Source organism: Rattus norvegicus, chromosome 4 (genome assembly GCF_021556685.1).
Source record: "Rattus norvegicus strain SHRSP/BbbUtx chromosome 4, alternate assembly SHRSP_T2T, whole genome shotgun sequence".
In the NCBI taxonomy this organism is placed as follows: Eukaryota; Metazoa; Chordata; class Mammalia; order Rodentia; family Muridae; genus Rattus; species Rattus norvegicus.
Genome location: NC_141537.1, coordinates 121,557,691 through 121,582,495, shown reverse-complemented (window position 1 = coordinate 121,582,495; position 24,805 = coordinate 121,557,691). Strand labels below are relative to the sequence as shown.

The 24,805-nt window shown below is 43.6% G+C and overlaps 1 protein-coding gene and 1 pseudogene across 4 annotated transcripts; one reads left to right on the top strand and one right to left on the bottom strand.

Moving 5' to 3' along the window:
- Positions 1-6,656: 6,656 nt before the first annotated feature.
- Gsta4-ps4 (glutathione S-transferase alpha 4, pseudogene 4) lies at positions 6,657-7,443 on the bottom strand (annotated as a pseudogene).
- A 7,589-nt stretch (positions 7,444-15,032) lies between these two features.
- Cnbp (CCHC-type zinc finger, nucleic acid binding protein) lies at positions 15,033-23,912 on the top strand. 4 transcript variants are annotated; one of them, NM_022598.1, is given in 5 exon segments: positions 15,033-15,183; positions 21,020-21,157; positions 21,257-21,349; positions 21,505-21,703; positions 22,831-23,891. In NM_022598.1, coding segments are annotated over 4 exon segments (534 nt in total). In that variant the 5' UTR covers positions 15,033-15,183; positions 21,020-21,033; the 3' UTR covers positions 22,949-23,891.
- Positions 23,913-24,805: the final 893 nt, after the last annotated feature.

The window sequence follows — 24,805 nt, the reverse complement described above, 5'->3', positions numbered from 1 at the left end:
TTCTTTCCCCCCTCTTCCTCCCGATCTCTTCCCCTTCCTTCTATTTGTTTTTTTCAGACAGTGTTCCTCAGTGTGTAGTCCTGGCTGTCCTGGAACTCACTTTGTGGACCACGTTGGCCTTGAACTCAGAGATCTGCCTGCCTCTGCCTCCTGAGTGCTGGGATTAAAGGTGTCTGCTACCATGTTTCAACTTGGCTGGGTTCCTCCTGATGGCTTTGCTACCGGTTTGGATCCACTGGCTCTCCAGAGAGACCTGATTCAGATGGTTCAAAGAGAAGACGCAGTTTTGTGTGGTCTTAAAGTACTTCTGACAAGCTGCCTGGTGATGTGTTCCTTTAGTAAGTCCCAGGTAGTGATATACTAGACCTGACTCCATCACCAGCATGTGTTTTCAGAACCAGCAAGCGCCCTTTGGTATTTACCCAAAGAGTTGACAGCTTGTGTCCATGTAGCCATCAGTACCCATATATTCACAGCAGCTTTATCCATGAGTGCCAAAACTAAAAGTAAGCTATAGAGACATGGTGGCCTTCGACTCATTCTGTAGCTCAGGCTAACCTCCAGCCTTTGATCTGCTTGTCTCATTCTTCCAAGGGCTGGGATTCTATGCCACGACACCTGGCCGAGGTCTTCAGATCCACACAGTTCTCCCGATACACTCCCCAACTCGAGGCAATTCCACTTAAAATGCACCTGTGCTAACATCTCGTCTGCACATTGCAGGCTTTGTTCTGTGTCATGGCACAGGCAGCAGAAGGCACACGCCGACTGCTGCTCCCAGCAAGTCAAGGTGGGAAGGCTATTTAGGGAACAGGAAAAACCTGAAGAAAACGCTTCGTCTTAGCAACTCTCAGGTGCAGTGTGGTAAGTGCTGGCTCTTTGGAGGGACAAGGAGCAAGTTGTGCAACTTCTGGCTCAAGTGGAGGGCGAAAACAAAGCATCCTCTCAGGAATTCTTCCTAGAACGTTTTAAAGATTAAAAAAAAAATATTCACGGAATGCCTGTGTTCCAGGTACTGTAACAACTGCTAGGACTGTAAAAATTAGTAAGATATCTTTCACCTTGTGTAATCTGTAATGCAGAATTATCTAATGTTTGCTGATGCTGTTTTTGGTACAGGGTCTCAATGTGTGTAGCCCAGGCGGGTGCTGAATATGTCTGCCCTGGCCTCTGTATGCTTCGAATATAGGCATGTATGTCATACCAGTCCACTGCTATGGATTTTCTATAGTTTCATCCTTGAATCCCCTCTATGGTATATATTATACAGGGATGTATAATATACAGTGGATCTCTAAAAGTGGGTTGTGGGCTGGGGTGCTTGTCTAGTGCGCGCGTGCGCACACACACACACACACACACACACACACACACTCACAGGTAGAAGGAAAAAGCAACCAAAGCCCTGTATATATGGTATGAACAAACTTGAGACAGTACTTGTAACTGGTCTTTGCTACATTGTGGGCTCTTCTTCCCTGCCCCACCCGCTTAAGCCCTTTATACCTCCTGGCATAGTGATAAAACTATCGCTGTGATGGGAGAGAAAGAAGGATGGGGGGAGGGGAAAGGTCCCTGAATCTAATTTCTTTCCTTTTGTTTCTTCTTTGAGAGCGACTACTAACAAACCACAACCAACCCCTCTGAATGACCACCAGCCAACCCATGCCTCTCAGGGTCCTAGCGTTTATGTGTCCTGAGAAAAGTTCCCAGAATTCCAAATGCCACACAATTGCAGAAACTATCTGCAGCTGGCACAACCATGCCTCTGCTAGAGCCGGAACTGTTCAAAGCAGTCCCTTCTCCCACACCTGAGAAGAAAATGAAAGTACATTCTTTTTTTTTTTTTTTTGGTTCTTTTTTTCGGAGCTGGGGACCGAACCCAGGGCCTTGCGCTTCCTAGGTAAGCGCTCTACCACTGAGCTAAATCCCCAGCCCCGAAAGCACATTCTTATCACACAAGCACTCCTAAGCACCTGGGTGAAATCCAGTGCAGGCATTTACTGTGTTCTTCAAGAAGGACCTAAAGGCAAAACACTGCATAAAAAGAATCCTTCCAAGGGACGTCAGGGATTGGCTGCTGTTCAACATAGCCCTAGAGAATGCTGGGAAGATCATGAGACAGAGGAAGACGCATACTCTACCAGTGAGCACCACATCTCCTGTGTTTTCTCTCTAAAAATTCTGATTATATTTATTATTTTAGGATTCTGTTTGTTTGTTTGCTTGCTTGCTTTGGGAAAGGGTCTCTACACAGCCCTGGCTGTCCTGGAGCTTGATGTGTATACAAGACTGGCCTTGAACTCACAGAGATCCAGCTGTTAAAGAGATACTACCTACCCAGTGCTGGGACTAAAGCATCCACCACTGCCACCAGTTTTATTTCTTTCTTCTTCTTCTTTTTTTTTTTTTTTTTCTTTTTTTTCGGAGCTGGGGACCAAACCCAGGGCCTTGCGTTTCCTAGGCAAGCACTCTACCATTGAGCTAAATCCCCAACCCCTCCAGTTTTATTTCTAATTATATTTATGTCTGCCTATGTGGGGCTATGTGCACTTGAGTACAGTTGCCTTGGGGAGGCCAGAAGATGGTTTCTGATCTCCAATAACTGGAGTTATGGAAGCCCATGAGTTATACAATATAGGTACCTGGAACTGAACTCAGGTCTTCTGTAAGAGCAGAAAGGTCTTATCCTCTGAGATATCGCTCCATCCTGTATTTGGTGTGTGTGTGTGTGTGTGTGTGTGTGTGTGTGTGTGTGTGTGTGTGTACACCGAGGGTGAATATGTGTATGCACTAACAAGTGCCACAGCACATGTGTAGAAGGCAGAGGACAGCCTGTTGGGCCTCCCTTTCCACCACATGGCGGACAGAAATGGAATTCAAGTCATCTTGGCCGTAGTGCCTTTGTCCCCTGGGCTACTTCACTGCTTTAATTTTAACTGCAATATCCACTTTGGGTTGGGGTGGAGAAGGAATCTCATGTAGTTAGGAATGAGCATGCATACTTAGCTGACCTTGAACTGCAGATCCCCCGACTTCACACCCAGTTACCAAGCAGTCTCTCCTAATCACACAGCTGCTCCTTAGCCCAGCAAGAGACCCAGCACAGATGCTCGCATTGGGCAAGGCCCTGGACATTCATACTTTCCTCTTCCACTAGTGATTTTGAGTTATGTCTTTATTAACTGTGTGTATGTGTTTTGTGCTGGGAACCAAAACAAAACAAAGCAGAAACGGAGCTAATGAAACAGAGTCGGGTGGGAGGTAGAGGTAGGAAGACCAGGGGTTCAAGGTCCTTCTGTGCTACCTAATGAGTCTGAGGTCAGTCTGGTCTCCTTGACCTCTGACTCAAAACTTTCCAAAATAAAACACAGCTATACAAACTGTTGTGGGGTACCTGCCAGAAATGACTGCCGGGATATAAATGTAAGCTGATAGAAAGTCTTTATTGTCTGCTCAGGATCCCAGTGTAGCCCTGAGCCTTTCTCAGGATGAGTTTTTAAGCACAAAAACCATGTTCTGGGTTGACATATTTCAGTCAACAACGGTTAGCCAGAGTGAAACTACGAATGCTGGCAAAGCAAGCTCAGTGCATTAGAGACTTTCCCAGAAGCATGGACTTTGATGGATTAGGTCTTTCTTTTAGTTTCAGCAGGTGGTGCTGTCTCTGTGCTGGTTACAGTCTGGATGGTGCTTCCACCACGGATGGAGTCAGTAGATCTGGGCCTACTAAGGTCTGGGGCTTAGTATAGAACAACCTTTCCTGCGTGACAAATCACTGTAGAAAAGGAACTGTGACCCGGCCTGGTGGGTATAGGTCTGTAATCTCAGGCACTTGGGTGGCAGGAAGATTGCAAGTTCAAGGCCATCCCCAGCTGTAGAGGTCAAGGTCAGCCTTGTACTTTAGTGATAGAATGTTTGCCTAATGAGTGTGGGGTCCCACACAAGTGTTTCTCAACCTTCCTAACAGTGTGAGCCTTTAATTCAGTTTCTTATGTTGTGGTGACTCACAATCATAAAATTATTTTCATAGCTAATTCATAACTGTAAATTTGCTACTGTTTTGAATCATAACGTAAACATCTCTTTCCCAATGGTCTTAGGCAACTCCTGTGAAGAAGTCATTTGACTCTTGCAGTGAGAACTTTTGTTTCCTTCAAAATCCAGTTATGTTACTTGAATATTTTTGTTTTGATCCCAAGTGTGGGATGTGGAGCTGCTCCAGATTGTCCGTAGCTGCTAACGATGACTGTCTTGTAGCTGCTAACGATGACTGTCTTGTGCTCGGGGGGGGGGGGGGGGGGTGTCGTGGTTTTTGCCAGCTGCAGATAGTTTATATTTGGGACTTTGGAGAGGGTATAAATGGGAGAACTTTGAGGGGGCCCCACAGGTGGCTTCTGCTCCCCCAGCTTCTTTTTTTTTTCTTTTCTTTTTTTTTTTCTTTTTTTCTTTTTTTTTTTTTTCTTTGGAGCTGGGTACCAAACCCAGGGCCTTGCGTTTGCTAGGCAAGCGCTCTACCACTGAACTAAATCCCCAACCCGCTCCCCCAGCTTCTATGGGTTTTCCCTGCCACCATGTTTGCAGTGAATTGCTGGATTGCTGGATTGTAGGTTGGAAATATTCTGATGATGAAGATTAGACTTGCCCTGGGAACTCAACGTTCCTAGTCAGCAGAAGATGGTCTAAAGAGGTCTCTGCCCTGAACTTTCTCCTCTAAGCTTCTTTCTCTCCTATGTGGTGTTGTGGGGTTGGAGGGGTGATAAGTATGTGTACAGATCCCCAAGGGGGGGTCATGACCCACATGCTGCCCTAGATTTAATCCTCAGTATTGAAAGATGGAAAGAAGAAATCACAAAAGACGCCAACAGATATTTATCTTAATCTGCTTTTATATAGGAACACTTACTTAACTCAGCACTTTGGAAATACCCAAAGCCTTTTTGGGGGACATTATTTGTATAGCACAAACATAAATTTTCATACTCCTAGACAGACTGTTTTTTATGCACTTGTTTTGGTTTAAGCAAAAATTATAAGAAATCTCTCCTTCTCCCCAACACACACCTCTCTCATATGAATTTTTGCAAATCAGCTTCTCATGTGTTATCTGGGGGAATTGTCATATTCATGTTATCCATCTCATGCTATGAAATAAACTCATGTTAAGTGAACCGAGCCAGAGGACAAGACACAAACCTCATGTGTTCTCATCAAGAAGCTTTAGAAGTGACCTCTAGAATGTGGCCAGCCAGTGCACAGCTTTAGTCCCAGCACTTGAAAGGCAGAAGCAGATGGATCTCTATGAGGGTGAGTTCAAGGCCAGCCTGCTCTACACGGCTAGTTTCAGGATATCCAGTGCCCCACAATGAAGGAGACAACATTGTCTCAAAAAACAAAAGTGTTGACCTCAATGAAGAGAGTAGAATCATGAACGAAGCTGGAAGGGCAGGGGAAGTGGGAACAGAAAGGAGTTGGGAAAGGATACATTTGGGAGGGGAGGGTTAAGTCTAGTATTCCCAGCACGAAGGGCGACTACAGCTCAAGACCACTGTTCTTCATCTTGTGAAAACTGGAGAAAGTGAACTTGAAACCCCCAAACAGAAAGAATGATAAGAAACTGGAAATGCTAATTACTGGGTATATCATTACATTCTATGTGTGTAAATACATGTATGTGTGCTGCAATATCACACTTAGTGAATTATCACGATCACTGTATGTCAATAAAGAAAAGCAGGGTTGCTGAGAAGACTCACACCCACATGTAGAAGGAGCAAACGGAGCCCTTCAAGTCGTCTTTGTCTTTCAAACCTGTGCTTTGGTGCCCCACTCCCACAAAATAAGTAAATAAAGTAATAATATTTTTAAAATGAGAGGCTGGACAGATAGTGGTTAAGAGCACCTATTGCTCCTGTAGAGGACCTGGGTTCAGTTCCCAGCACCCACATGGTGCTCACAACCCTTTGTTATTCTAGTTCCGTGGAATCTGATGCCCTCTTCTGACCTCTGAGGGCACCAGGCATGTGTGCGTGCACACACACATACACGCACACACACACACACACACACACACACGCACACGCACATTCAGACAAAATATTTATACATGTAAAAATGAAAGAAAGCAAACTTTCTTTTTAGTTTATAATGAGGAGCAGGGAATGATTTAGGGGTTAGAAGTGCTCCAGGACAACCATGACAAACTGAGTTCAATCCTGAATCCCAGATGATGGAGGGAGAGAATCAACTTCACAAGGTTGATGACTTCACACACTCTCACCATGGTATGTGTATACCCCTCCCCCAAAACACAATACAAATCTTTTAAAATTTTAGAAAAAAAAGCCAAGGCAATGGATAAATGAATTGTTATTTTTACAAATCTTTTTTTTTAATTGGCATTTGTCATTGTGGACAGAGTGGTTTTGTTCTTTGAAGACCTTTATTCCTGGGAGCCATATCTTGGCTCTAATGCTCTGTAGTTGCTGCTGCTATTGGACCCTTGCAGTAGCCACTTTAAAGCATGCTGTCACCAGAACTTCAGGATGGTCCTGACCATGTCAACGTAGTGACCATCTGGAGGTGGCTTCCTCTGACTTCCAGGTTGCAGGAACTTCTTTTTTTTTTTTAAAGATTTATTTATTATATAGGAGTACACCATAGCTGTCTTCAGACGCACCAGAAGAAGACATCGGATCCCATTACAGATGGTTGCGAGCCACCATGTGATTGCTGGGACTTGAACTCAGGACCTCTGGAAGAGCAGTCAGTGCTCTTAACGGCTGAGCCATCTCTCTAGCCCGGAACTTCTTAATTGTAGGAATGTTGCTGATTCTTGTCTTAAATGCCTGCAGCAGAGGGAAGTCAGACAGCACAGGAGCACTGAGTTCTTCCACCATCAAAATGGCTTCTAGTAGCTGTATGTCTGCCCGACTGAGTTGGTTGCCAACAAGAAAAGCCTCTCCGTGGTCTTTTAAAATCCTTTCAAACACTGGGAAGTAACGGGCTTTAGCCCTCCTCACTGCTAAAGCACAGCTCTCTTCTTTCTCCTGAGGGGCTTTAAATGGAGCCCCGGCAATCATCATCATCAGGTCCTGGGTGCCATCGGCATGCATGTCAATCCTGACTCTGTCCTTCAGGTCCTTCCCATACAAGTTGTGCTTGGCAGCCAGGTAGCTGAGGATGGCTCTGGTCTGGGCCACCAGCATCCCATCTATTTCCACCAATGGGACTTAGCTAAAAAGCAGGCACCCATCCTTTTGCAACTTCTCATATTATTCTCTTGTCTCAAGAAATTCTTCTTCAAACTCCACTCCAGCTGTAGCCAGCAGCCAGCGGATCGACTCCATCCTTCCCCTGCCTTGTAAGTAGTAGAGCTTGGGTTTGGCTTCCATGACTCCTGGTTCAGAGTTTCCTTATTCTGGGATTTTGTCTGCAGGAACTTTTACATATCTTTAAAACAAGATTTCATGTAGCTTAAACAGACCTGGAACTTGTAATCCTCCTGCCTCAGACTCCTGAGTGCTAACAGGAGATCAACAGGCATACACCACCTCTTGAGCTGTGGGGAATGTCTCAAAGATCACTGGTTGAAGTGTGAACTGCTGGGCTATGCAGATCCTTATGCTAAACCCTGTGTGATAGGATAGCCAGGCTGCTTCCACAAGTGTAGATCAAGGCGGAGTAGGTGGTCACTGCACGGTTACGGCCCTCAGGAAGACAGAATTGGCTATATCAGATGGGAAGGTCCCCAGCTTTCTGGCCAAGTCTACAGGGGCCTGGCTCCTGTTTCTGCCAAGGAGAAAGCAGTGGCTGCTGAACTAAGAAGAGGCTGTCTGGTACCCAAAAGCACACTGGCTTTGGCTCCTCCACAGCTCTTTTTTTTTTTTTTTTTCAAAGTCACTTTGTGAGCACTGGCTGTACCGGAATGATCAGCATTCTCTGTGGCTGCTGAAGGATGAGTCAGGACTCTCAATTCTAGCTGCAGAGCTGGGGAAATGGGAGCACCAGGGCAGGAAGGAAGACCATGATGTCAGCAGCTTCCCTGAGCTGGTCAAAATGCTGGAAAGCATGGGCTGGGTTTGGCTTGAAATAAATACATCTAAATGCTTCAACATATCATTAGAAAGATGTACAGAGATGAATCTGTGGGCTGTTGACCTCTGCCCTCAAGCAGGGAGAAGTGTGATGGGAAGCCAGGATGGTCTGCTCTGTGGAGGATTGTGCCTCTTCAGTCCCTTCACACAAGAACAAAAAAAAAAAAAAAAAAAAGACAGAAGAAAAAAGAAAAATGGCTATGGAGATGGCTCAGTGGGTAGAGCACTTGCTAAGTCATTCAGATCTCTCGAATCCAGGTAATAAAGGCAAAACATAGCAGTAATGTAAGCATTCGTAAACCTCAGATGCTATGCAAGGATACAGGATGGCTATGCAAGGATACAGGATGCTATGCAAGGACACAGAATGCTATACAAGGATACAGGATGTAAGTTAACCTGGCCTATGAAGCAGTGATCATCAGGAGACCCTGTTGGGGTTGATCTGGTGCTGCTATGTAGTCAAGTCCTAAACTCTGTACTCCAAGATCTGGTTGCCCCAAGACAAGTGCATTCTCAAGTTCACCAGCTTTTGTTGTGCAAACCTTGCTCCCCACGTTAACAGGTCAATAATAGGATAAAGCCTGTGATTGTGCAGTAGAGAGAGACAGGAGGGAATCGAGGATTGTATGAGGGGGTCTCCAAAGAGACCAGAGAAGGAGAAGCGAGGAGGCAAAGAGAGAAGGAGACAGGAGAAGGCAGTCATGAGAAGAGATGGGCCGACCATGAGCATCTGGCTAGGAGAAATAGCAAGTAACGAGGGACATATAGCTGGGATGAAAGTTAGAATAGCTCAAGGCCTGCCTAATCTAGGCTCACAGCTTGTAAATAAATACTAGGATTGTGTGTCGTATATACAGGCTAGATAGAATAAATAATTCCTTCTACAAAACCTTGTCTCAAAACACCCTGGTGGAAAGCAATGACTAAGACCCAAGGTTTCCCTCTGAACCTCTACGTGTGTCATGGTACAGACACACCCATCGTATACAATGATATCATGTACACAGACATATGTACACATACAGCAAAATGAAACCAACTAAAAAGAAAAAAAGAAATGCTAACAAGACTCACAAATTAACAAGAAAGAGATCAAGTTAATAGAAAAAAATGCGCAAAGTAGGTTCTTTTGGAAAGAAGACACTTAAAGACTATAATTTTAGGAGAAATGTTTAGCTCCCCATGTAATCTGAGAAATGCAAATTGGAAAGTAAGAGGCAAGATGAAAATTTACATTCATAGAAGAGCAATGCATAAATGTTTGTAGCAATTGATTTACTTTCTTTTTGCAACTCCTCTTATCATAGTAACCAGAAATGGGAAGTAGTCCTTCAGTGACCAGTAGCTAAACACATGTGGTCTGCCCAACTGGGGAATATTTTTTCTTTCTTTTTCTTCATCTCTTCTCTTCCTCCTCCCCTTCCTCTTTTTCCTCCTTCTTTTAGAGGGCAAAGTCTCTCTAAATAGTACTGGCTGTCCTAGAACTCACGCTGTAGACAAGGCTGGCCTTGAACTCACAGAGATCTTCCTGCCTCTGACTCAGAGGTGCCTGTCTTATATAACATTTGTAAGGACACGTTTTTGAGGAATGGAGCTGAGTATATGGTCAAATGGATAAACATGCAGGCTGTGTTGGAAGCATGCTCTCATATTTTGATCTTGGGCAGATTATTTTAAATCTCTGAACATTTACCTTCTGGGGATAATGAGAATTTACATAAGTTTTGTGAAAGCTTATGGAAATTATAAAAAATGCTTGGTATAGTTGGGCATAGTAATCTTATCTGTGGTCCCAGCACCAGGGAGGCAGAAGCTGGAGCATCAGGAGTTCTAGGTTATCTGGGCTCTGTAGCAAATCTGAGCTGAGCAAATCCCACTCTGGGCTGTAGGAAATCTTGTCTCAAAGCAAAAACACCACCTGGGGTGGTTGCACATTCCTTTAATCCCAGCACTTGGGAGGTAGGGGCAGGCAGGTTCTAACCCAGTCTGGTCTGGGTGAGTTCCAGGCTTTCCAGGGCTACATAGTGAGATCCTGAATCAAAACCAGCATAAATGAAAACCCAAAACAGCTGCTTCTGGTGGCACACGCTGACGGGTTATACTGAAGAGACAGAGGTGGGAGGAGAATGGGTTCAAGGCCTGCCGGGGCTCCACCTTCGCCTGTACAGATGAAGGAAGAGGCAGATCTCTGCGGTTCAAGGTCAGACTGGTCTATATAGTGAATTCCAGAGCAGGCAAACAAACCAACAAAAAGACCAAAAACATCTAGAGTCCGCACTCAATAGGTGGTAACAGGTGACAGATGGCCCTGCTTATGCCAGATGTTGCTATGCAAGCTTTGTATTCCCAGTTTTAATGCTTAGTCATTGACTTTGTGGAGAATATACCTGTGAGTGTGCACTCAGAAGAAGGGGCTGGGATCCCCATGCCGGAGTCACAAGTGGTGGTGATCTGGGAACTGGGATCCTCTGCAAGAGCTGTGCATATTCCTAACCACCAAGCCACCCTCTTGCCTGGTGTTTTGTTTTTGAGACAGGATCTCACATTTTAGACCTTCTCAGGACTCACTGTGTAGGTCGGCTGTCCTTGAATACCTTGCAGTCTCCTGGTCTTGGTCTTTTGCACGTTGGGATTACTGGTGTGCTCTGCCACACCCAGTCTGACTTTCAGGATTTAGTCTAGTCCCTGCCTTTCTGCTTTGGAGGCATACATGGGGTGGAAACATCAATCCCTTCTCCCTTAGCCACATACTTTCCAAGTAAAGTCACAGCAGTTTCCCTGCTGGCACAGAAAACAGAAAGGAAAAGACCTATGTATCATCTCAGCCTGACAGCAGAATCTAAGGCTTGTGCTGTGAAGCTGGGCACCGAATGGGAAATGGAGAACTGGCCAGGGTAGCTGCTCAACTGTGACCTGTTCTCAGGACGGAACCGTGCTGAGTCATAGTGCTTGTCAGTTGGTCCTCTCTCCAACACACAGTGCTTTCTTTTTTTTTTCTTTTTCTTTTTTTTTCTTTTCAGAGCTGGGGACCGAACCCAGGGCCTTGTGCTTGCTAGGCAAGCGCTCTACCACTGAGCTAAATCCCCAAACCCTCACGAAGTGCTTTTTTATGGCCCCTGCTAACCAGCAAGTTCTTCAAGAGCAAGGTCTAGAGGATAAGTGAGTACATTTGTAACCCATGTGACACAAGGCACAATGGCTAACCCTGGACAGGGATGGAGGAGGGATAAAACCCATCCCAAAGACAGAGACTGCAACAGGAGGCCGTTTTTTCAGTACTATTGACAGCTTAACATAGAAAAATTGTACTTTATATATTTTTGTATGTATATGCTTGTGTGTGTTTGGGGACAAGTTGGGGGTGGGGTGGGGCAATCCATTCTTCCCTTCTAACATGTGGGTTCAGAGACCAAGCCCAGGCTGTCAAGCCTGGAAGCAAGTACTTTCTTGTCGAACTGTCTTGATGACCCACAGCTTAGCTTTAGGTAAAGTGGGCTTTTTTTCCCCTTCTTTATTTTTAAACATTTCTAGTGAAATGGGTGGTCATATTACAAGTTAACTTCTATTACAGATCTTGCCAACTACCATAATGCCTCATGGCCAGTCTCGTTCTATAAATAGTGATAATTATAGAATATTGGACATCAAGTGAAGAGTCATCAGTTGTCACACCACCACACCCAGCTTCAAAGCAATTTGTAATATAAGAAACATTCCATCCCTGGGCCTAGAAGTAAGATTAAACATTTTATGTGCGATTGTACTTAAAATGGTAAATTAGAAACAAGCCATAAAATTATTAATTTAGCCTGGTACGATGTTACACACCTTTCATTCCAGTAAAAAGAGGTAAACACAAGCAGGTATCCGTGAGTTCAAGGCCAGGCAAGACTACATAGTGAGATCCTGTCTCAAAAGCAAAAAACAGTTTAGGGTTCTGGAACAGTATGGACTTCGTATATAGCCTCACCTTATACATACTCTCTGCTACGACTAAAGAAGATGCTACTTGTCTGCAATTGCTTTATCTGCAAGGGTAGATATGTTGGCGTGTGCCTGTAATCCCAGCATTTGGGTAATGGAGACAGGGGATTAAGAGTTCAAGATCTGTGCTGGAGAGATGGCTTAGCTGTTAAGAGCACTGCTCTTCCAAAGGTCCTGAGTTCAATTCCCAGCAACCACATGGTGGCTCACAACCATCTGTAATGGGGATCCGATGTCTGTGTCTGGTGTGTGTGAAGACAGCGACAGTGTACTCACATACATGTAATAAATCTTAAAAAAAAAAACAAAACAAAACCACTGGTTAAAGAGTTAAAGAGTCCATATATAGCTGCAGAGCTATATATGGACTTTGAAGTCATCCTGTGGTTGGGACCCAGTCTCAAACAAACAAGACAGAAAGATAGAAAAGAAAAAGATACTAAAGTTTGACAATCAGACCAGGCCCAGGGAATCTGTACATTTATAATGCCGTATAAAACTTCCATTAAGAAACAGTTGAGGGGCTGGGGATTTAGCTCAATGGTAGAGCGCTTACCTAGGAAGCGCAAGGCCCTGGGTTCGGTCCCCAGCTCCGAAAAAAAGAAACAAAAAAAAAAAAAAAAAAAACAAACAGTTGAAATAAACTCTACCATTTTACCTCTGGTCAGCTTGATGCTATAGCTTAATCACTTGCTATGGATTTTCCAACATGATTGGAGGCATGATCTTTTTGTGCTACCCAAACCTTTTATGCTTTATCATGTTTAAAGGTTTAAAAACAGCACACACGTTCTTAAAATGCACTCACACAATCGCTGCGCATTAACACTGATTAAACACCAACTGCTGAATGCTTTAAGCTGTTGGTGAGTAACAGTGGTGATTTAAACCTAGGTTTTATGTCTCTTAATCAGTCAGAGTTTTAGAACCGGAAGGATCCACTGAGATGACGTGCTAGGGATAACAGTGGCTCACGTCTCCACAGTCACCCAGAAAGGACAGCTGCTGGCAAGGAGGGTTCATCCTAATCTCACCTTCTTTTTTAGGTTTATTTTCATTTTATGTGCATTGATGTTTTTCTTGAATGCATGTTTGTGTAGCCCCTGGGTGCGGTGCCTGTGGAGGCCAAAAGGATGGAGTTATGGATGGGAGCTGGTAGTTGAATCTGGGTCCTCTGGAAGCAGCCAGTGCTCTTTTTAGCTGAGCCATCTCTCCAGACTCTTAGGAGTTTCTGTTTGTTTTGGTACTGGGTACTGGAAACCAGGACCTCACACTTCCCAAGCACTCTACCGTTTGAGCCGTATCCCCTGCCTTTCAATGTCTTCAGAGATTTCTGCATTCAGTTGAAAAAAAAATGAAGCTGGGCATGGTGGCATGCTTACAATCTCAGGAACTCTGGAGACAGAGACAGGTGGGTTTCTGTGAGTTCGAGACCAGCCTGGTCTATGAGTACTGAGTTCCAGGCTGTGTTAGGGCTATGTAGAGACACTGACTCAAACAGCAAGAACAGCAACAAAGAATTCATGTGTATGTGGCTGAGTGTATTTACGTGCCTCTCCTGAGCTAGAGGACATTAGATCCTCTGGAGCTGGAATTATAGGTAGTCGTTCCAGTAGGTTATAGATGTTGGAACTAAATTCTCGTTCTCTTCAAGAGCAGCATATGTTGCTGTTGCTGGTGGTGGGTTTTTTGTTTGAGACTGGGTCTCACTGTGGTTGAACATTTTATTCTTTGGTTGAAATGGAATCCAGAGTCTTGTGCAAGAGAGACAAATGCTCTACTAAACCGTATCTACAGCCCAAGGGTCTTACTATGAGGCCATGGCTGATCTGGGACCTGCTATGTAGATTAGGATGAACTTGGACAGACAAGAGATCCTACTGCCTCTACTTCCCAAGTGCAAGAGATTAAAGGTATGCACCACCATGCGTAGCTGCAAGTGCCTTTAACTTCTAAGTCGTCTTTCTGCATGCCCATGTTGAAGTTTAAAGAGAAAGTCACTTGCAGGACCTAAAATTTAAACAAACTTTAGTACATTTTAGAACTCAAGATTGAGACCTCCAGATTTTTCATGTTTCTAATAAAACTTCATCAAAATGGGACACAGTTCTAGAATCTTTTAATTTATATAGGAAAAAAAATTTAGCGGGGTGGTGGTGGTGGTGGTGGTGGTACTGCTGGGTTTGAAACCCAGGACTTACTGGGTAAATTTACACGAAAGCCTTCTGCTTTGAGGACCTATGACTATACACAGAATCTCTTTTGGAGACACCATGAAATACAAACGGAAGGTCACTCCTGATTGGGGTAGCCCAGGTCAATGACTTTCCTAGCCTCCTCTCTCATACATAAAACCTAGGGATGTCATTCATTATGGGTCACAAGAAGTGTTGTGACACAAATAACCTGTCACCGTCTTCAACCTCATTAGGCATTTTCATTTGGGGCTACTGCAAACCAGGGCCACTAGCAGCGCGCTGTCAGTTTACACCCAGGAAACACAAAACCCATGGACCGTAATGGTAGCCACAGCCGCTTCTATGATCAGGCCACTACGTCCTTCCCCCAAACTTAAGTGTGTGTATTCTGGAAACCTGGCCTGCTTCTGAGCCCCACAGGCTTAGGGGAGGCCAGGAAGGGGGTAAGTTGGCTCCCGCAAGCAGAGACCATTGCCTGGGACAGTCCTCTAGGCTACAGCTGGCGAGAACCATCACTCGGAGTTGGAGTAAGGCCAGCAAAGGATCGAGGGACGAGCAGCGAAACATCCACAGGAGCCACAGATCCTAGCTACGAGCGGGAAGGCCGCGATCCGGGCAAAACGGAAGAGGCCGGGCGTGGAGCAATCTGCTCCGCCTCTGCCTCCCTCGCGCGAGGCCGCGCTCCCAGCGGGCGATTCTGATTGGCCGGCGTAGCTTCCTTTGCTGATTGGACCCGTGGGCGAGGCGGAGGAGAGCCGTGCGCAGCGGCGTGTGTGGGGCCGTGTGCAGACCCGCGTGTGGCGCAGGCAAGGACCCTGAAAATAAACAGCCGCTGCTTTGCGAGTCTCCTTCTTGGGTCTACGTCCGAGTCTCCTCTGCTGTGGGCAGCTCAGACGCCGAAGGTGAGAGCCGATGGTATAACCTGCGCAATGGAGGTCTCTGGGTTGGTACGGCTGAGACCGACGGAGGGCCGGAACTGCGAGGCACGATGGCGGCCGCACCTTGGCCTGCGCCCTGCTGCGTCAGGCGCGGGGCTCGGCCCGACTGCCGCCAGGGCCGGAGTTTCTGGCCCGCCGCACTCGGGCGGGTGTTCTGGCCGTCCTGCGGCGCGGGCACTGGGGTCGGTGCGCGGGGGCCTCGCTCGGGCCCCACGGCCACGCAGGCCTCAGCCGTGTGGCCACCAGGCCTGGCGTCCTTGGGGCCGAGGCGAGGAGGGTCGCGCGCGGGCCTAGCACCGAGGGCCAGTGTGGCGGGAACTCCTGGAACTGGGCGGTGTGGCGGGGGACAGCGCCTGGTCGTGGTGGAGGTCCCCAGGCCGAGCGCAGGGTGGAGGCCTGGCGGGCCATGTGCCAGCGGCTGCGGGGCCTCAGCACCCGGCCCGTGACGAAGCCCGCGCATGCCGCTGTAGTGCTCAGGAGTCTGGATTCGGTTCTCCGTACTGTCGATCTTTATTCAAACTCCTGATTTCTTGTAGTTTATATTCCTAAGGCTTATTTGACGTCGCTCCTCAAAAGGAGCCACTTACTCCCGAGTCGATGAGATTCAAGCCTTAGGTCCTTCAAACCTGCCCCCCCCCCCCTTTTTTTAAATGGAGCGGGGTGGAAAGGACTCCAGGTTGTCAGGCCTTTAAGGCCATCAGGGCGGCAGAGGTCTTTGCCAATATTTCTCGGATTAAACGGATATAAATTACAAGCAAGCCTCGGAAGTAGAGTTGGCAAAGATCAATCTAGATTTTTCGTTAGCGTGAAAACCTGTTTTAGAACGGTTTAATCGCTCTCACTTGGGTTTGGGTGTTGATTTTATAGGTAAAGCTTTTGCTTGTTGCCACATGTCAAGCACATGGCCTAGGCCACCAGGCACTTTCAGAGGAAGTGACTACATCTGGGGTGGGGGTGGGGGTCTTAAGAAAAGGAGACATTGCACAGCAATCGGCTGATTAGGTTTTGGCAATATTCTTGAAGACACAAAATAGACCAAATAAATCACGACACTTAATTAATTTGTCTGCATTAAAGAAAAAAGGAATTAAGTTATCCCCATTTACACAATTTTTTTTTATGAGATAAAAGTTCCCATTTCCTGTTGTTTGACCCAATTTTGGAAAGGTTTACGCCAATGAATTAGTATTTGTGTTTAAATTTGCAAGTTTGTTAGCTATTTACTCCTAGCATATATATTGAATGTAAGATTTTGAAAGTTTTAAAAAGATACATAAGCTGTAGTCCTTATCACTTTATTCTTTAACTCTAAAAAATTGAAAGTTAACGTGGTTAAAATTGAAGCTTATCAAATTGTAACCCCCATAGACCTAGATACTTTCTTTTAAAGAAAGCTTGTTAAGCTTGCTTCTTGTCTACAAGGAACTCTTTGTATGCTGGACTATAAAAGGAATAATGTATTGGAATCCCAAGGGCTGAATTAAGGGCTTAATTTTTTCCCTCAAATTACAACTCCTGTTAACAAATTTTTAAAAGCTAATACTACTATATCTGTATTTACCTCCTACTTCACATTAGGACATTGTTGTATTTGAACTGTTTCTTCTCATTGATAGCAAGAGGTAATTTATTTCAAAGAGATGTGCAGTTTGTAAAGTGTTTTCAAGCCAAGTCAGCTGAAGACCAAGGGATTATATTCTGGCAGTTGAACAACTGCAAATATTAAGGTTTTGGTAATGGCGTATGACTTGATTCTTTTTACCTTTAGACCTGAAAACAATATATAGTGAATAAGTCACTGCTGGAGTGATTGCTCTATTAGGTAAATACATTGCCAGAGAGATTTTTGCCTTCCTCTCCTAGCCTCCTGACAGTAAGTGGAGAGCCAGAATACGAATACCAAGGCATTCTGGTCAACTATGTCGGGAATGCTCTTTTCCACACTGCCTCACTTAATAGGGCTCTGGTTTTGGCACTAATTTCAGGTTGTTAAATACTTGAGATAATAAAGTGAACTTATGGCCTCATGCAAATAGGAAGACTTTGTACATTATGAGCGCAAGCCAGGTGTAGTGATACAGGCCTCTATCATCCCAGTACTTGGAAAGGAGGATAGGCAGGATTGGAAATAAATTTGAAGCCTACCTAGGCTAAAGAATAAAATTCTGTTCTAAGTGGGTAGGAAAATCCAGGAGTGGTGACACTTATACCAGAACTGAGGCCCATCTCTTAAATTTGAGGACTGGCTCCTATATCTATTAAATTCCAGGCCATCAGAGACTGCGTAGTCCCCTATTCCAAAAGAGGTTGGAGCAGGGGAGATAAAAGAAATATATGAGAGTGCTACAGTAATCTGAAGTTGACTCCATAATTACTAATGAGGGTATTTAGCTAGTGAAATTAAGCTGTTAGTGTTTGTGTGTGTTAACACTCAGAAGGTTAAAAGATTTTGGCCTAAAATCAAGAAATCTCTGTGAACGACTACTGTGAATGAATTAAATGACTCCAGTGTCTCACCTGTTGTAGTTTTTATTTGGTGAATCTATTTTTTCTGCATTGAGATTTAATACATATAAGAAGCATGTATGTATAAGCATTTTTCTTTATCACTTAGCTAGCCTTAGAGGATTTAGAGGCAAACTGTTGGCATCTTGTTAGCCCGAGGTTTTACCTGTATGCCTCTAGTAAGTAAGTAAGTAGATTTGTTCTATTATTATTATTATTATTATTATTATTATTATTATTATTATTGAGACAAGATTCTCTTTGTAGATCTCTCTGTCTTAGAACTCACTCTGTAGACCTGGTTGGCCTCCCCAGGGCTGGGATTAAACGAATTGGGCCACCAAGTCCAGCCACCCCATTTCCTTATTAAAAAGAAGTAAGAATACATAACTTGAAGACTTGTTAAGATAGTAGATTGTGTAAATTATGGCTGACACAGTAGGTACTCAGCAAAATTAAGCCTTTGCACAGGTAGTCAGGGCAGGCAGATATGGGTATAAATAACCAAGGTCAGGTAGTGATATGTAGGGTAAAATAGTTTCTCCCATTGATACTCTTTGGTGGCCAGAATCAGGTAACAGATTGTATCTTGCTTTTTATTTTTATTATATCTAGTTTGTTATAACAGTGTGTGTATTGTTGTGCCAAGCCATTTTACTGGAGCATAAAAGTGAGTATGTTCAGAGGACAAGAACTGCCCTGTGGTCTCAGTATAAAAACTGTGCTAAGGCAGGGATACCCCTTTGCTTGGGAAAAATAACTTAAGTGTCTAGAGCATAAAAATAAATGTAAACCACTGTATTAAAGCCAGATGAAGTAAAGTTAGCTCAACACACACCATAGTTGGTGAGGGCCATGTATGTGTTTTTGAGATGACATAATAGTCAAGTTTACTAGCTTACCTGAACTTAACCATGATTCTAGAATCTTTATACTGCTAAGATAACTAGCAAAAGGAAGAGAACACATCTGTTCTCTAACAGCAGTGAAAAGGAGTATTCTGGGCTTGGAATTGATTTTTCTTTCTTTTTTTTTTTTTTTGAGATCTTATCACACTATCATGTTAGTGCTTGATTGGTCTAAACACTTGATCATGCTGCCTTAGCCTCCTTATGCTGGGATATTAGACATGCACCTGCCACTAATAATACCTAATAATACTTCTTTGTATATTTTCTTTCCCTTAAGCTAGGTAGGTGTGTGTGTGTGTGTGTGTGTGTGTGTGTGTGTGTGTGTGTAGTCCTGGAGATGGGACCTAGGGCTTCAAGAATGCTAGGCCAACACTATTCTAAACTACAGTTGTAGCCCATATTTGTTTTTTCATATTGGCATTTTGTGTAGCACATCATGATAGTAATTCTACAGAGGTCTGAGCTTGTGTGACAAGGTACAGTGAGATGGAGATTTAGCTGCTGGCTCATTTTAGTTATTTCTTTTTTTTTTTTTTATTTATTTATTATATACAAGTACACTGCAGCTGTCCCCAGACACACCAGAAGAGGGCATCAGATCTCCCTACAGATGGTTGTGAGCCACCATGTGGCTGCTGGGAATTGAACTCATGACCTCTGGAAGAGCAGTCGGGTGCTCTTAACCGCTGAGCCATCTCTCCAGCCCCCATTTTAGTTATTTCTAGTGGAAATTCTCAACTACTCTTGGGTTTTTAGATACTTTTTTTCTTTCATTTAGAACCTTTCCCCCCCACGTGGAGAGATTTAATGGGAGAATGAGAGAAGGGGAAGGAAAGGGACGAGAGAAAGAGAACTTTCTTGATTTGCTTTTTATACTAGCACTATTATTTTGTATGGCTCTTTTTGTCTGCAGGTATAGGAGTGTGTGTGTGTGCGCCCGTGTGCGCCTGCCATATATATGTGTACCTGATGCTAGATGCGAGTGGAGGCTGGCTCTTGAAACTGGAGCCATGTCAATGTTGGGAAGAGAATTCTAGTCCTTCCACAACTCTTCAGCCTGGGTTTTTTGTTTGACTAGTTGTTTCTCATCAGAAATGTTCCTTAAAGAGTGAGCCTTGATCCCTATTGGAAGCAAAAGCCTTTGCTCCTAAAAAAGTCTACATAGGATCATACCTATGATTTGAGAAAGTGGAGTTTGACTAGTCTTTTGGTTTTCTTTTTTTGTTTTTATTTTTTTTGTTTGTTTTTTGATTTTTTTTTCCCCAGAGCTGGGGAACGAACCCAGGGCCTTGCACTTACTAGGCAAGTGCTCTACCACTGAGCTAAATCCCCAACCCCTTGAGTGACTTCTCTTAATGAGCACTTAATTGAAAACTTAACGCAGTAAATTAGTGCTAGAGTAACTTGTGATACCAAGCATGTTTAGTGCTTTACTGTTAGTATTTGATCAGATTGAATTGGGTCTGTATAAGATACAAGTTGTACAGAGCAGAAAGGACTTAGGACATCCCCATCTTTGCAAAAGCCTTGATACCTAACTGTTAGCAGAAGGATCACTGTATGGTATGCTGCAGTGATTCAAAGATGAGATGACTCAGTCTCAGCCCTCCAGGAATGAGTAAAAGCATTGTTAGTGTGCTTTGATAGCTATTTACAAGTACCCTGGGTTTTAATCTGAATTTGAGGTTGGGAGATACGTTCAGATTTTTTTTTTAATAGATTTGGCATTGAGATGGCTCCTAAAAGTTGGAAAAGGGTGTAACAAATAAGGGGGGGTTCCTAGACGAATCTGATAGTCACAGGTTGTGAAAGTCATAATTCTCAGCCATGTTTTAAGATTCTATGGGGAGTGGTCAGAATCTGTAAAAGCCCTAACTAAATGTAGTTGCACCTAAAAGGGGACTGAGCTGCCTGGCCTAAGGGAGAAGGTAATTTGCATGCATAGTATCTAAGACAATTAGACTTTAGAGCCGAGTGGCTGTGGTTTACTTTTGTTTCAAGTTTTTGAGAAAGAATGAATATATGTAGTCCGGGCTGCCCTGGAACTCTGGATTCTATTCCACTTTTCTTGACTTGAAATTTTAGATTAATATTCCTGGGCAAAAGTAAGCTTCTTTTTTTGTTATTCGGTTTCCTTGGGCAGTAGGTACACATGGGTTGCATGCACACACCAACACGGCTGGACCTGGAATGATGAAGTACTGCTGAGATTATTAACACAGGCATGTTAATCCACATGCCTCGTGTAGAAGTTGTAAGATAGAGTTTTAGAGTTTTTCATTTTGCATATGGTAGTAGGTATATGAAGCTCGGGTAAATAAATGGGTATATTTCTAGCCAGTAGGAATTCTAAGTGTTTAATGATATTTTTTGATATTCCAAAGCTCTAACTGCAGCTATGAGCAGCAACGAATGCTTCAAGTGTGGACGATCTGGCCACTGGGCCAGGGAATGCCCTACTGGTGGAGGTCGGGGTCGTGGAATGAGAAGCCGCGGCAGAGGTGGTTTTACCTCGGATAGAGGTATTTTTGTCGAATAAAAAAATTTGAAGTACTCCAGCATTCATTAATAACAAGGCTGGCCTGATTATCCCAATTCTTTTTTGTTTCTGCTCAAAATAGGGTTCCAGTTTGTTTCCTCGTCTCTTCCTGACATCTGTTATCGCTGTGGTGAGTCTGGTCATCTTGCCAAGGATTGTGATCTTCAGGAGGATGGTAAGTGTTTAACACTTGACACTCTTGAGAGGTGAGTGTGTCCCTACACACAGCTTTGTAAGGTGTCCTAGCTTTGAGGGTTGTAGCATGTGGTATACATACTATTCTATAAAGGTTTTATAGTCTTGGTCTGCTTCTTTTCCTTATTGTTGAAGCCTGCTATAACTGCGGTAGAGGTGGCCACATTGCCAAGGACTGCAAGGAGCCCAAGAGAGAGCGAGAGCAATGCTGCTACAACTGTGGCAAGCCAGGCCATCTGGCTCGTGACTGTGACCACGCGGACGAGCAGAAGTGCTATTCCTGTGGGGAATTTGGACATATTCAAAAAGACTGCACCAAGGTGAAGTGCTATAGGTGAGTCATGAAGTGGGTGCTGAAAAGCTTTGTGGAGGTAGTGTCTGTGAGGACAGCTTGTGACTTGTTCTTCCTTAGGGGATAGATCATCATCAGGCTTAGTGGCAGAGATGACTTTACTTACTGAGCCATCTCAGCTTTTCCCTTTTTGAGAGGAGTTCACTATGTAGCCCAAATTGGCCCTTTAATTTGAGGCAGTTTTTTTTTTTTTTTTTTTTTTTTTTTTTGGGTTCTATTTTTCGGAGCTGGGGACCGAACCCAGGGCCTTGCGCTTCCTAGGCAAGTGCTCTACCACTGAGCTAAATCCCCAACCCCAATTTGAGGCAGTTTTAACTGATGGGGCAACCATTCCTGACAAAGAGAGACTTTTTTTTTTTTTTTTTTTTTTTTTTTGGTGGTACTAGGTATTGGACCTAGGACCTCAAACCTGGTAGGCAGACTCCACCATTGAACCAAGACTTCCCATTTATGATGTGTGGATGTGTGGCTTGTATGTGGTATAGTTACTAAGTGCTGTTGGGACATATAAATGAAACCTTAAGGATTAATTTACAAACAACATCTTTGTTGAGGTTTTGGGCTTGGAACTAAATAATCTCTTACGACTAGGTTTTTTGAGACCTATTTTTTTTTTTTTTAAATCTTCTCTGTTAGCTAGAAGATACAAAGATGTAGAATCTTAGCTGGGTATGATGATTTAACTCACACAGTCATAACACAGAGCTAGAAGGTGGTATTTGAGGCCTGCATTGGCTTATATATGACTTTTCAAAAGTAAAACAGCATATAGTCCTTTTAAAGAAGAAAGAAAACACTTGAGTGCATTGTAAAGGATTTAAAAACAACTTGGGCAGTAATGTCTCTTTTATTAAAAGAGGATAGTCTTGGGGCTGGGGATTTAGCTCAGTGGTAGAGCGCTTGCCTAGGAAGCGCAAGGCCCTGGGTTCGGTCCCCAGCTCCGAAAAAAAGAACCAAAAAAAAAAAAAAAGAGGATAGTCTTATAAAGAAAAACATACTTATTTGTGTTAATGAGTTTTTTCCTTCCGTATTGATTTGAGAACAATTTTATTCTAAGATTCAGTGTCAAAACTCTGTAAATTCCTTTTTTTTTCCCCCTTTTTCTTTAGGTGTGGTGAAACTGGTCATGTAGCCATCAATTGCAGCAAGACAAGTGAAGTCAACTGTTACCGCTGTGGCGAGTCAGGGCATCTTGCACGGGAATGCACAATTGAGGCTACTGCCTAATTATTTTCCTTTGTCGCCCCTCCTTTTTCTGATTGATGGTTGTATTATTTTCTCTGAATCCTCTTCACTGGCCAAAGGTTGGCAGATAGAGGCTGTTCCCAGGCCAGTGAGCTTTACTTGCAGTGTAAAAGGAGGAAAGGGGTGGAAAAAAAACCGAATTTCTGCATTTAACTACAAAAAAAAGTTTATGTTTAGTTTGGTAGAGGTGTTATGTATAATGCTTTGTTAAAGAACCCCCTTTCCGTGCCACTGGTGAATAGGGATTAATGAATGGGAAGAGTTCAGTCAGACCAGTAAGCCCTTCTGGGTTTGAGTGTGTTCCCATGTAGGAGGTAAAACCAATTCTGGATGCATCTAAGCTTCCATGAATAACTTTAATTCTTAGCATAATGATGGCCTTGGATTGTCTGACCTCAGTAGCTATTAAATAACATCGAGTAACATCTGCATCAGGCCCTCATAGAACATTCAGTTGAGTTGGGAGTAAACTGAAAAGACAAATGTGTTGAAGGATATGCCAGGGAATCTGGCTAAAGCCTAATACAGGAGCATCTTCATCCCAGTGTTGATGCTGGACGTACAGAAGGTGATGGCAAAGGTGTAGAACACATTTTTTCAAAGACTAAATCTAAAACCCAGAGTAAACATCCGATGCTCAGAGTTAGCATAATTTGGAGCTATTCAGGAATTGCAGAGAAATGCATTTTCACAGAAATCAAGATGTTATTTTTGTATACTATATCACTTAGACAACTGTGTTTCATTTGCTGTAATCAGTTTTTAAAAGTCAGATGGAAAAAGCAACTGAAGTCTTAGAAAATAGAAAATGTAATTTTAAACTATTCCAATAAAGCTGGAGGAGGAAGGGGAGTTTTGACTAAAGTTCCTTTTGTTTGTTTTAAATTTTCATCAATGTATATAGAACAAAATGCCATATTAAAGAGGGGAATGTGGAGGACTCAAAGATGACAGTTTGGACTTTTCTTTCTGTGCTAAGTAGTAATGCCTTCAATAAGGAAAAGCTGGTGATAGAAGAATACCATTTACTAGTTTGCAGGCTATGAAGAGTTCTCTGGGTCTCCTAAGGTCCAGTGGTCTAGTGGGTAAAGGCAATTGACACATAAGCTTGGTAGCATGAGTTTAGTTCTGAAATCCATGTAAGGTAGAAAAAAAGAACTGAGTCCACAATCGTGCTTTGACTTAAAGACATGCACTAAAGAACATTCTCTTGACCTGTTGTCACAATGCCCCTAGTTATCAGTTCACTCAAAATGGTCTGGTACTTAACGCTTTTTTAGGACTTTATATTTAGCTCTATTATGTTGGATTCCTTGGCTCTGCCAACCCCCCTAGGATCATCTGGTTTTATGCCCTTGCTTTATAGATTAGATAATAAAAGCAAGTTGATAGGATGTAGTTTAGGGTTAGCCCTAAGCCACCCTTCCTACTTCGGCTCTCTGAAACACAACTGGCGGTTTTCCCATTTAGTAGTTCTGATACATTTCTCCATGCCATGTAGTTTTTCACTTTGGGTGGTTTTTTTTTTTTTTTAAATCTTCCATGTAAATAGAGTTCTTATCAGTCTGTGATGGTCTGTCACATTGATGTCAGTATGGAGTATATCAGCTATGTCAAGCCTGTGACAAACATTTCCACACCAGGAATTTCTGAGAATCTTGGAGTTTTCACTGCCTGAGTACAAACAAGCATATTAAATATCCTAGTAAATTTGTTTCTAAAAGTAGACACCAGCAAAGGAATGGCCAGCTTTCAAACATCAGTAATGTTGAGGGAGGGCACAAAGGCTGAGTGGGTAATGGTGCCTGATAAGCTGAACTTGGAACCCATGTTTAACTG